The 13,975-nt window shown below is 37.9% G+C and overlaps 1 protein-coding gene and 1 pseudogene across 1 annotated transcript; one reads left to right on the top strand and one right to left on the bottom strand.

Annotated features, from left to right (window-relative positions):
- Positions 1–1,740: 1,740 nt before the first annotated feature.
- LOC113108056 (cell surface A33 antigen-like) lies at positions 1,741–4,865 on the bottom strand (annotated as a pseudogene).
- Positions 4,866–5,959: 1,094 nt separating this feature from the next.
- On the top strand, positions 5,960–13,970 carry LOC113108055 (POU domain, class 2, transcription factor 1-like). The gene is made up of 9 exons (XM_026270881.1): positions 5,960–6,088; positions 10,020–10,085; positions 10,430–10,521; positions 12,172–12,351; positions 13,194–13,256; positions 13,292–13,326; positions 13,423–13,514; positions 13,651–13,823; positions 13,917–13,970. Exons 1-9 carry the CDS (start codon positions 6,043–6,045, stop codon positions 13,968–13,970), a joined length of 801 nt encoding a protein of 266 aa, XP_026126666.1. The 5' UTR covers positions 5,960–6,042.
- The last annotated feature ends 5 nt before the right edge of the window (positions 13,971–13,975 follow it).

Genomic DNA, 13,975 nt, shown 5'->3' with positions numbered 1-13,975 from the left:
AGTGGATGCGTCTGTCAGTCAAATGCATCATTATCTTGCCGTAAACATAGTCTAAAGAAAAAAAAGATAATTTAGGGTGACTTCAATTGTGTGTTGAAAGCATTATTATGTGTTTATTATGTTTTTGCGGTTGTTCCAAAGACACACCTTACAGGGGGAAAATAAATGAAATAGTTTATTTTTAATTAAGTAGGTCAAGTCGAATCACATCAATTAGTCATGTAATGTACAAAAAAAAGTAAAAACAAAAATAAAATAAAAAAGTATAATAATTATTATTATTTTTTATCCTTAAAAGGGTCATATGATGTGATTTAAAATTTTCCTTTCTCTTTGGAGTGTTACAAACTCTTCGTGCATAAAGAAGATCTGTATAGTTCTCTTCAAAGAGATATTCTTTATAAAAATTAAGAATTGTCCACACCCCCTAAAACGCATAGTTTAAATACACCCCCACATGTCTATGTCAATGTTTGGGAAGATTTGCATGACACAGAGCAAATGTTCACGCAAAGAAATGAGGAATAACTTTTATTTTCGCTGTAGTATTTTCGTTGCCGCCATATTGTGGATACAGTGTGTTTAGTGGGAAAAGTGAAGCTACTTTGTTTGGCCTTCCAAAAGTGGACGATATACGCTTTGTCATGCCTAGAACTTCCTCACTCAAGCCTGCAGTGTGTGACGCTGTGTGACACATTTTATGAAGGACTGTTTCCTGAACCTGCAGAATGGTTCTGCGCTCAAAGGCTGTTTTATAAGGTGGTTCCAACTTTGCGAGGACTCACAGCCTGTAAGTACATGTTTTATATTTAAAGAATTTGCCACTAATGATTCAAGCGCGAGTTTTGAGCAGTGTTGAGTAGCACTTGTTTGTCATTTCTCCAGTCACAAATGCAGACATGGTTTTATGTTTACTTGGTGTGATTTATACAATGCATAAAACACTGTATAAGTCATTATAATCAGTAATTAAAAAAAAACAGTAAATCAGTAAAGAAAATGCCTAGTTTATAATGGGTTTTATTGGTTTTGTCTTGTTGTGCAGGGACACACATCACAGTATTAAGGGGCGTAACATTTTCATCACACACTTGAGGTATTTAGCCAATCACAACTCAGTGGATAGCTGGCCAATCAGAGCACACCTCGCTTTTCAGAATGATGAGCTTTGTAAAAATCGATGCATTTCAGAAAGGTGGGCATAGAGGAGAAACAATAATGTACATTATGTGGAAAATAATGTTTTTTTTTTAACCTTAAACTGCATAAACACATTGCATTACACCAAATTCACAAAATAATGTTATTTTTAGCAACATCATATGACCCCTTTAAGAAGGCAGTTTACATTACTGTGTATTTACATGTGAACCCCTGCCTATAAAAAATAAATGAATACATCCATCCATGATTCAGAAGAACAGTCCAAATAAAAAAATGTCAATTACTTTAGCTGACATACATACCAAAACAACTTTTTTGCTGTATATAAAATTATGTTAATATCCCATAAAATCATATAATAAAGTAAATACAAATGTATGATTCATCTGCTGGCATACAACACAGTTTGATTTATCAAATATAGGCAAATAAAACAAAAGAACAATATAGTAGGTTTAAACAACTTCAGAGCTAAAATAAACACTGGAATTGTTGTCCTATTAGCAAAAAAATTGGTTTAATTATTAGTTATCATAATAATAAAATGGTTTGATTATCATACTGATCATGCTGATTTTATCTACAGCGATCTCTGAGCTCATTGTGACTACCTCAGCGTTCGTCGTAGCGATCTCTGAGTTCATCGTGACTACCTCTGTGTTCATCGTAGCGATCTCTGAGTTCATCGCGACTACCTCTGCGTTCATCGTAGCGATCTCTGAGCTCATCGCGACTACCTCTGCGTTCATCGTAGCGATCTCTGAGCTCATCGCGACTACCTCTGCGTTCATCGTAGCGATCTCTGAGTTCATCGCGACTACCTCTGCGTTCATCGTAGCGATCTCTGAGCTCATCGCGGCTTCCTCTGCGATCATCGTAGCGGTCTCTGAGGTCATCACGACTACCTCTGCGGTCATCGTAGCGGTCTCTGAGGTCATCACGACTACCTCTGCGGTCATCGTAGCGGTCTCTGAGGTCATCACGACTTCCTCTGCGGTCATCATGGTCTCTGAGGTCATCACGGCTTCCTCTGCGGTCATCATGGTCTCTGAGGTCATCACGGCTTCCTCTGCGGTCATCGTAGCGATCTCTGAGGTCATCACGGCCTCCTTTATTGAGGTCATCATGGCTACCTCTGCGGTCATCAAAGTGATTTTTGAGGTCATCATTGAAAGCTTTGTCAGTTCCCTTTTCATTGATTGCCATGATGCCTGTATTCGCATCCTCGGTAATTTCTAGTGGTGGTTTGTCATGGTATTCCACAACTGGATTCCTGAGGCCATAAACAAACATACAGATGGGTAAAAACATATACTAACAATGAGGACCTACCATCCAAAAACCAATAATCACTTCATCTATTACTTTGAGAGCATATGCAGACCTACTCTATTTCATAGTTTTTTGGTTTCTGTTTCCGTTTGCGGCAGCAGCAAATGATGACTATTATGAGCACTGAAACTCCAGCAATACAACCAGCCACAATACCTATTGTAGCAAGATTCATAGAGGCTGTAAAAACAGAAAGACATGGAAATGAAAATCAGTCAAGGGTCTTCAGAGGTCAAGATTTCACACATTAAACATTGTACTACTGTAAGGTACCTGCACATATCAAAAAAAGGGGTGAAGGTCCACCCCTGAACCTCACCAAGACATATAATAGTTAAAAGTTTGTGTGTGTGTGTTTTGGAATAACATAAACTGATAAGAGTGTACACAGTAAATCATGTCAATTGTTGACATTAAGCTATAATATCAAGATCTTTCATATCAACACATGGTAAAATAACTGGTAATCTGACTAAAATAAATGATCACCTTAAAAAGAAAGAAAGCAGGCAAAAGCGGCAATACTCACGTGGCATTACGGACAACGTCATGTTACATTTGGCTGTTCCGACCTTATTGATTGATTGGCAAATATAGTAACCCGATGTCTCCATGGACACATTGACCAAAGACAAAACTCCATCCTCTGTTGCACAAAATATTGTTTAAACTATAACATAGAGTGACAACGTATGTAATTACTCTAGTCCACTGAAGAAGATACAGAACTTACTTTCAGTGGTTTTGAGAGGAAATGCTTGAGGCATATTTTGGACACTATATCTCTCCCATTTGTATGTTGGTTTAGGTGAGCCCTCCTCAGAGACACAGGTAAGGCTAATATTGTGTCCATATTCTGCTGTGCCTACTACCTTACAAACGGGTTGTGATGGTGCAACTGAAAAAAAAAAAATGATATTCATTCAACATTTTTTAGATGGATTCTTCTAAACATGTATATATTGACTTTTCTTTTGAGACAAAGTGCCAAAGATCTTACCCTGAACCAAAAGAAAAGTAGTGTCCGATATTTTGCCGTCGATGTCTCCAGGAATCTGAACAAAACATTGAATTCTTCTGCTCTCTTTAAGAGTGACTTGTTTTAGAGTCAATTTCGATGTTTTTGCATTAAAGTCCGTGTCTATCATGGCTTTACCTTGATAGTCTGATCCAATGTCTACTTTACCATAGGAGTAAAAGTAACCGAAAATGACCTATGAGGCCAAAACAAAGAACAATTTTTGGCTTCATTGTAATAGTTTATTTGTTATTATACAGGTATAGTTTTTACACTAATGGTGATTAATGGTGTTTTGGTAGACAGTTGAAATTTTTCTGGCTTACCTTCTGCCCAGATATCTCATCAGCCTCACCAGTCCATGATATAACGATAAGATCATTATTTTGGTTTTTAGGTTTAAAATTACATGTAAGGGTGACATCATCACCCCTGGCAACCTCCACATTAGCTTGACTCATTGTCACTTCCAGTCCAGAACTAGCTGACATCACTATGAGGCAAAGAGAGAGAACTTCGTGCATATCATATTTAAAATGCAAAATTCAAAATGCAGAATGTTTTTTAAAACGCAGGATTTTATAATATTTCTCAAAGGTTTCAAAAAGCATTACACAGAATTGAAAAATGATTTTAAGATAAAAGGGAAATGTCAAATAAAAGGGAATGATCTGAAAATATTCAGTAAAATTCCTTTCTACATTTGAAAATGTTCTCACTTACAGTAAAACAAATCACAACTTCAGTTTATCGGTAAACACGGTGTGGTTGTATCATTACACATTCTGATAATTCACTTATTTAATGATATCATTTATTCAGTTCTTTCACATTGATAGATTATGGTATTTAAGAATGCATAAGTCTGCTGATTCTGTGTATGTGTCTATGTAAATGAATGAAATAAGTAGGGGAAGAAATCTTCCATTTTGTAGTCCTCGTCAGAACAGAGAACATAAATACTTGAAAAACTATCCTTTATCAACTATTACATACAGACCAACTGAAAAGAAATCACTGACACAAACTAATTATACCAAACATAATGTCATTGATTTGATCTTGACTGCTGGACTCATTGTGAATGTCAGGAAACCGTCCACCTCACCTGATATTAAACACAGGCTGCAAAAAATCAGCTTCCAGTTGGACATTTTGTCGCTCTTCAATCACACTGCAATAGATGGTGGTCCTCAGGTAGATTTTCTAATTTTTTTTTCTTTTTTTTGAAATATCCTTATTTCTTGGCTTCCTGTGTGCTCACCGAAACTGCTTTGCTTCTGCGCCTGTGTCTACCACACCTTTATTGCACTATGGACTCTTATCTTCTTCCTCAAGTTTTACAAGATAGGTTGTAACAAAATGGCAGATGTGATAGTAGTACACATTAGGAGTCATTCTGCTAAATGAACTGACATGCAAGGGGAAGTGGATATTTACATAGCTAATAATAAGGGACATACTAAATATTACAGCTTTGGACCTCCCTGCATTTTTATTCAGGATGGCTTGTGTACAATATCACTTGATAAATCATAAGGTTTACATGCGCATGCTTTGCTATCTGAATGTTTAAGTAATATTAAGAAGATTTCTTTATTGTTAACTTCTTTGAACAACACATCTAAATCTAAAAACTGGACGTGTATTCCAGCTGTGGTGCGTTGCCGCACAAAACCAGCAGATGGTAGTGCGGGAGACATAACTGAAATTACAGGCACTTTGTGAACAGGTCATTTTTCCATTTGGTAAGGAACTATTCATCTTTACCAGACGCCATGCTCACAAAAACTTCCGTTCCTATTTACTGCTCAGCTGTGCTAGTTAACAGACTTGCTCTCACTCTTTTCATATAAGCCATTTCATTTAAGCCCTTTTATTGTCTTTGGATCATTTCTGTCAGACTTCAGTAAAGAATATGCTGTAAATATCATTTTTGGTAACGGAATAAAAATTTGTTACATTGTCATGTGTGCCTTAGTACAGAAGCAGTCATGGTATTTTGGTCTTTCAGTAAGTTATACAGCTTTCTATATTATTATTTAATTGCATAATTTTATATTGAAATGTAGCAAGATGTACTGTCATTTAAAAAAAATAGTTGAATAATACAGTTTTTATAAAATATTTGAAAAATGGGGTTAAATTGTGATTAAAAAGTGCTTAAAATCAATTAGGAAAATAGACACTTTAAACATATTGTCTCCGTAGGCTCTTTTTGGTTGTTTGTTTCTTATTTTCTTTTTTATTAATTCACTACATTGTTCATAAAACAAAGCTTTTCTTTTTTTTTTTTTTGCACATGACCAATAACGCATGCCAGGTCTACATGTGTCCAAATTGTATTCAAAACTTGTGTAATTATGGTTAACGATCAATGTCCGCGTGTCCTTTGGAGGTGGTCCTGTGTGAGTTGAGTCGCTCTGATGGGGGAACTCTCTCTCAGGCTCAGATGCTGTGTGACTGTGAGTGAGTGCATCGGTGAGCCTCTGTATTGTGTTTTGAGGATTTGGGCTTAAATATTCAAAATGGCGGACGGAGGAGCAGCGAGTCAAGATGAGAGTTCAGGACCAGGTAATCATTACTGCATTTTACATATTCATATTCATATTCAAACACTCTTTCTCTCAACCCAGTAAAGCGCGGTAGGGAAAGCGTAAACGAAATACTCAAACCCGATGTTGCACTCATATGCAGTCTTTAAATAAACGTATCGGGGAATAATTCTCTCTGTCTGCGCGACGGTGAAACTGGCGATGCATTGCGACGGCAAATTAAAGGAAAATGCTTCCTTTGTGTGATTAGAGCAGCCGCGTTACATATTCATACCACCGCTGAGAAATCGCCGCTTTGAATATTTTATTAGTCATAATCGGCGACAGCTCGCGGGGTTTTGCACTGTCCCCGGTCAAAGGTTGTTAGAATTTTACAGTTAATCATAACTAAAGGCTGCGGTGTGCATGCTAAGTGGCTAAAGCTACTCCAGCGGCTTTGTGTTGCTGTATTGTGCCGTGAGCCAATCCCACATATAAAGCTTTGAATATTCATTCGCTCGCAATCAGCCGGCGTCTGCGCAACGTGTTTACAATGAAAATATGAAAGAGCAGAGCAGCTGGGGCTTGCTTAGTGTACGGTTAGGACACGGCGTGATTTTTTTTTATGCCTATTCTCTTGCCTTTTGTGCCCATTGCAGGCGTGTAGCCCTGTTATGTTATTCATGTGGGCCTTCTAGAGCTCAGAATGCGCTGTTCAGCATATTCTATCAGAATGAATCCATTTCATTGTCGAAGGATGGTGGAACGTGCCAAAATGGAACTCTGACGGCAGTTTAAACAATGTATCCAGTCCAGTTGTGATAAATTGTTACTTTGTAGCACAGCCGGTGTTTCTGTAACGTATCAGTCTGTCTGCCGAAGGAGATGTGTATGCAGGCATCATGCCAGCTTTATTTGTTAGTCTAATATGTGATCCGCAAATAGAGAACAGCGTCTCCACTATTGTTCCAGAAGCTGTATGCTTGTGTGTGTATTTAGTCATTTTACTGTTTCATCATCCGTTAACAGCCAAAAAAAGTCCGTTTTGCTATTTTTATTCTCTTGTGAAAAATAGTCTTTAGTGCTTTAATTATCATATTGCTTATTCATTAATACAACTCTCAATAGTGGCGTGGTTTTGTATCTACGTTCTTCGAATCACAGATATTCACTGTTGAGCTGATATTCAAAACGAATTAATTATTGGTCGTTTTATTCGTATATCGTTTTTCACACCACTTTACAGAACAGCTTGACAAAAATTCATAACTTTAATGTTTGTAATAGTCCACGTTTGGCAGTTTACAGCTTTCTATGGTAAATATCGCTTTATGTGGGTAAAGTTGGATATCTGTATCACACCGTAGATTGAACAGTCATTGTTCATCTAATATTTATATTTCATTTATTTCAGTTTTATTTCATTCATCAAAGGTTTTAGTTAAAAGTAACAACATGATGCATATCTGGGTTAAATATTTTGGTAATTTGTCCCACCCTATAGTATTGCTTTCATACAGTTGTTCTTGTAATTAATATAGAGTATTTTACATTTAAGGCAAAACAGTGTCTTGGCTCATCAAAAATCAAAGACCACAAACCTAACTGTTGAAATTTTTATGGTTATGTTATCTTTCACCCTGATGTCTCACAGCAAGAGAAACCACTTTTTACCACTTTTTTTATCTGCTTTAAAAATCTTATCACCCTTCTCTCATTTAACATGAATTCTGTGACTACATGAAAACTATTTGGTTTGTATTTAAATGAGCATATACATGTTTGGCTTCAGACATGTCAGGAAGGAGTCGGGTCTAACAGACCCTGCCTTATAACTGATAACATTTTCACTCGGTGTGTAGGGCTTAGAGAGACAATGACATGCTGAAACTTGTTTGTTTCCTGTATCCACCGCTCATTCCTATAGTGTAAATGACCTGCATGAATCCTTAATTAAATTTTTGCAGCAACTGACACTTCAAGCATAGTAGTGAAACTTCATGGCATTTTGCGTCTCTCTTTGACCATCTGTCTGTATTATTTTTTTTCTTTTGCTCGAGTTTCTCTTCATGCTCTGCTGATGTGAACATGTAGAAACAGCCCCTGCAGGCTAACAGCCTATTAATTAAAATAATTATAGACCTAAAATCTAGTGAGAGTTGGTGGTTTTTGCCAGCCTTTGAGAATGATGTGCAACAATCCTCTTTATATTTATATGTGGCAGATTGGAGTGACTTCATGTTGTGCACTTAAATGGTTTTGTCATATTAAATTATAATATATGAGTGAAAATGATTGTAATCTGTGAATGGTTTCCATCATACTATCAAGTGTCTTTAATTTTTCATCAGTTTCTCCCTGAAACTCAAATGCAATGTGTTTTCAAATGCGCAATTTCAATATGAATGATGTTATTTGTTCCTGCTTGCTGGTAATCTCTTTTCCATAAAATGCATGTTTATTAAGTATAATATTTGCATTAATTTTTTTTTTTTTTGCTAATTTGAATATTACTCTCCAGGTTAGTTTTGTCATAAAACTAAATCGTCAAACTAGTTTTTCTTTAAGATAAGAAGTTAAGAAAAAATACAGCTGTAACATGAAACTATATATGTTTCGTAGGATTATGCTAGTCTTGTAATCCTTCTGTTGTCTGAGTTAAGTTTAGCACTCTGAAAAAGTATTTTAAGTGTCAGCAATACTTCCTTGTGGATAGGCGGATTTCTTTCTGCTTACTCTGTCAGATCTTTGTTCTAATGTGTAAATCTCTGTTTTGTTGTAATTAGGCCAAGCTCTGAAAAATATCATATAATGAGGTGCACAGTTAATCTGGATATGCAAAGCAGACTTCATGTTCTTTTCCAGACAATACGGCTACAGGAGTCACGGAATTTGATTCCGTGAAGTGTCTGGGCCACAGGGGGCTGTGTGAATAGGATGGTGGAGAATGGCAAGTAATTTACTTTCCGAACAGCTTCATCCGCAACCTCTGGTGCTTAGAATGTATAAGAAATGCAACCTGCTGTCTTTATGTCCAAGTACCGTCCTCGCCGGTTTGTGCGCTTTGATCGCATTGACAGAAAGCTCACCTGTTTCACCTAATTTAACCAGCACTCCATAGGTAATTGGGCTTGTGCATGGACACTTTTTTTTTTTCATTCCTCCTTTTTTCCCTCCAAAGCGATCCAATTAATATGCTAATGAAATGATAAATATTTATGAGCATTTAAATTAGGGAGAAAGCTCTCGGAGCGCCGTGCGAAATGAATTGCTTGCAGGACTTCAAAGTGTTGCTCGACTAATGAAGTGAGGCAGATTTGCATATGGCTTTAATCAGCTGCATACTTATGCTTTATTACGCCGATGACAGCCGCTGCGCTTCTGTTCCGTTCCAAAATGAAAACGAACTTCTTCACACTCTAGTTGTTATGACAATCATGGCACAGAGAGAGTGAGCGAGAGAGAGAGCAAAGCAAGCAGGCAAGCCGGAGAGACTGAGAGAAAGGCAGCCACAGTTCCACTGAAGCTTAGCTGTGCTCTGCACGCGTGTTGTTTTCCACTCCAAACCGTTTAGTTACACCAGAAGCGAGACTTCCTTTGCTATTTAGGGTTGTCTGCGAAAGGGGGTGTTTGTTGTGATGCTCGTAGAGACGCTTGACAAGGCAGGTGCAGCAGCTGCTGGTGAGTGATGTTTGTGGTCGGCAACAACATTTTAAGATCTGTTTTACCCTACAGTGATGCTATGCTCTCTGGAGTTGAGTAGTCAACGTTGTTGGTTTGTGCATTTAGACTTTGAGACATTCTGTGTAGTCTATGGCATATTAAGTAGGAATATTTTTTGAAGTTTTTATTCATAAAAAAATAAATAAAAAATCGGGTCATGGGGTTGTTACTGTCTCACTTTTGTAAGTCACTGAATGATTGGTCTTTGAAGAGAAACTGAAAGTCAGACCTTTCTCTGTCTGTTCCAGATTCTAAAATGAGTAATCCATCGGAAACAAGTAAATGTGCAATGGAGAGCGGGGATGAAAACACTGGTGAGCTACTCAAGGGACCGTTGGCTCCTTAACTTGCATGTTCATATATTTTCTCCAGTAGTCTGCTCGGATCTTTTGCATTGATCTTTCTAACACAACTTTCTTTTAACGCCTGAGTGAGTTGAAAGACCAGCACTTCACAATTTGTACGTTGTAAAGGGTCACTTGTGCTGATTTTAATGAGGTTGAACATTTAGGACAATGAGTCTCAATATGTATCGCTGAATGTTTTTTTTTTTTTTAAGATTGAAATAAGAAAGGCCATGGAGCTGAATAACTTGGTTGAAAAGACCTTTTTGTGTGGCTCTGATCTATTGTAACATTGACTGCTTTTCTTCTTCCAGGTGCCCAAACAAATGGACTGGACTTTCACAGGCAGACTGTGCAAACAACAAACGCAATCACCAACGCACACGCACAGGCCTTGCTCCAACAGGTAGAATCTTTTTCTCTTAGTTCACACACACATTTGTGGTCTGTGCCATGGATGAAAGCACAATAGGAATTTAAAGATGTCCCCAGGGCCCCGTGTCTTAGTCACAAAACTGCCACTGTCTTGACCTGCGTTTTTCATTATCGTGTTTCAGAGCGACTGTAGAGGCTTTCCAGCTGATGTCATGCATCAGTCTATTCCAAAATAATGTGTGAGATTTGTCGTTACTTTGAAGATTGGAGAATTACAGAACAACTTGCTTTCTCCTGCTTACAGGGGAAATTATTGGGGCTCATATGCTAATTAGCTGCTCTGCAGTTGCTCGGAAACAGATGGTTGAGAATATGCAAATCTATGCAGAATTTACATGTACTGCATAACAGTTTCATTAATTAGCATACCCGCTTTGCTCTCTGCTTGAAGTCTCAGAAGGCTGCGGTATATTTTTCATCACCATAAACGAGCGACGAACAAAACACATTTGATTTTGGAGAGGAATTTTAGGATGGTCTTCCTCTGTATTTGCTTTCTCTGCCCCCATTTCCACGTAGATTGAGCAAAAGGTTTGCTGCTGCCACCAAACTGGAACATTTAAACCAGAAAAAGCATGAACCTTATCGTGCAAAAGAGTAGAGCAGTCCCTCTCTGCTTTTCAGTGATCTTTGCTCCGAAGTGTCTCTCCCCATTCATTTTTCCTTTGAGATTTTAAAAGTCTTTGTTAAAGAGTTAAAAGCAATAAACCAAACCAGCCTCTAGGTGAATTACAAACATTACAGACATAGATTTGTGTACATTTTGACAAAAAAAAAAACAGTGAGGAAAGAACATCAAGCATTGCAATTGATATCATCAAATATACAGCTATTGTTCAAAATCTGTTGACTATAGCTATATATACAATATATTTATACATTTATTGTAAACTATTCATGTATAAATATTTAACACATTTGAGAGTGGAGGCATCATTTGCAGTGCTTCATTGAGTTGAAATGTGTAGAGTTATGGATAATGCATTTTTTCATGAGGAGTCCCACTTTTATACATGACTGGTTTTAAAATAAGTTAAAATAACATGTTGCCTGTTCATAGTATAGTACTGCACTATTCATCATTGTCTTCATCCTGTACAGTTGGGTATTGATTTCCTTTTTTTTTTTTTTTTTTCTTTAAGTGGTAGAATCCTTTTTGTGACTTGAAAAATCATCTTAATGTAGACACTTACTTGTCATTAGCACTGATTGGCCGACCTAGAACCTGAACAGGCTTTAGTTTCATTGCATTTTTGCAGTATATACATATAACCCTGTTATATAGTGACACACTGAAATTTCACTGTGTTCTATTTTGTGCATAAATTGAGTAATTAGGGAAATGTTTTAAAATCATGCACACTCAAAGATTTTAGTATGGGTTGATATAGTTATTAAATATAATTAATCATGGCTAACTGTAATTGAACATTTCGACAATGGCAATATCTGCAACTGCCTTTTAGTAAATAAACACACTTAATCCAGGGTAAAGCGTTGTGAGTAACGGGGGAATTTCCACCTTGAGAGTTTTACAGAAATGGGCCTAATGCCAAATGTGGTGATAAGAGATTAAGCGAATTCTTGTCTTTGTTTCTTTGTCTCACTCTCTTTTCTGCAGTTGACTTTGACTCCGGCGCAGCAGCAGTTATTGCTGCAGCAGGCTCAGGCTCAGCTCTTAGCAGCAGCGGTGCAGCATTCAGCCGGCCAGCAGAGCAGCACTACAGGAGCCAGCATCTCTGCCTCCGCTGCCACCCCCATCACCCAGATCCCCCTCTCTCAACCCATCCAGATCACACCTGTAAGACAGCGCAGTTTCATTCATCCCAGTCTCAGTGCTGAAATAGCCGTTTTATTTGATTTGTAACGAGACCATTCTTTCAATATGATATTGTCTCTTAAATAAAGGCAAACCCCAATGGATGACAGACATTAAGGAAAGGACTTTCTAAAAAATATATTTTTTTTAAATTTTATTTCAATATTTGCCCTGGCAGTATTTTGTCTTGCCCTGAAGCGAAGTGTGTGTTTTAATTAAAATGAACATTTAGCCAAATATAGGACATTGGCTGAAAGAAATGGTAACAAATATGTCAGTGGAAAGAGAACACATTAAGCGATAAATATACTATTCTGATGGAGTTTGGGAGACCTTTCAAATTGTTCTTAAAATGTGGTGGACTTGAAAATGTGTGAAAGACGACTGATATTGTATATGAATCGTATTGTATATTTACATGGGTATAGTTAAAATGCAACAAAATATGAAAAAAACAATATTTTGTTCTTCAGGCCCTTCAGCTATTTATACGAAGGAAAGCTGCATCTGAAGTGTATAGGGAATCAAAGTACCCAAAATGAAATGTTAAAATCTATTTTTTTTTTTAAAAGGGGTGCATTTGAACACTTTTAAATTGGCAAAAGCATTTCCACTAGGATCAAAATAGCAGAAAATACTATATCATATGCGTAAATGCTGATCGACATGGCAAGAGCAAAATTTATGTTTCCTAAAACATAACACTTCTTTACTGTTGAACCCCACTCATTTTAAGTGGTGAGGTTGTCATGGCAGTCATAGCTTAACTGGTGCACTTGGTATAGTGACGCATACTAACATTGTGTCTGTGTGGAACAATACAGCAGTTACAGCAGCTGCAACAGCAGAGAACCTCAACCTGCAGCAGTTTGTGCTGGTCCAGCCGGGCCACCACATCGCAACACAGCTGCAGCCCGCGCAGTTTCATCATCTCGCAGACACCACAGGGTCAGCAGAGTGAGTCCCGTGTCGTCTTAACCTTCCTGGATCTCTCCGTTCCTCCATGGTGATCAGCCTATCTGATTGTTTCGTCTTTCCTCTTGCTCTAACCAGGTCTCCTACAGGCCCAGAACCTTCTAACTCAACTACCTCAAAGCCAAGCCAACCTCCTGCAGACCCAGCCAAGCATCACACTTGCCACACAGGTCAGGGGCGTCCCATTTACCCACTGGATCCATTTGTACACATCATCTAGATTATTTTATTTTTATGAAAATCTGTTAGATTTGCATACATTTCAAAATCCAAACCTGCTTAACACCTTTTCCTTTCACTTCACAGCCTGCTACACCACACGCACGATAGCAGCGACCCCCATCCAATCCCTTCCTCACAGCCAGACGACACCAAAGCACATCGACACACCCAGCCTGGAGGAGCCCAGCGACTTGGAGGAGCTAGAGCAGTTTGCCAAGACCTTCAAACAGAGACGCATCAAACTGGGCTTCACGCAGGTAAACTGGTCTTCCTCTTCACACGGTTTGTCTTGCTGCACACTGTTGTTGATTTCACTGTTCAGAAGTCTCCGATGGTATTTAATCATCCAGGTCATCACCGAATGTGAATTATATCCATCTGAGACTCAGAAGGTGACTTTGTAAATTCT

The sequence above is a fragment of the Carassius auratus genome, chromosome 9, assembly GCF_003368295.1.
Source record: "Carassius auratus strain Wakin chromosome 9, ASM336829v1, whole genome shotgun sequence".
In the NCBI taxonomy this organism is placed as follows: Eukaryota; Metazoa; Chordata; class Actinopteri; order Cypriniformes; family Cyprinidae; genus Carassius; species Carassius auratus.
This window is presented reverse-complemented; position numbering and strand designations above follow the sequence as displayed.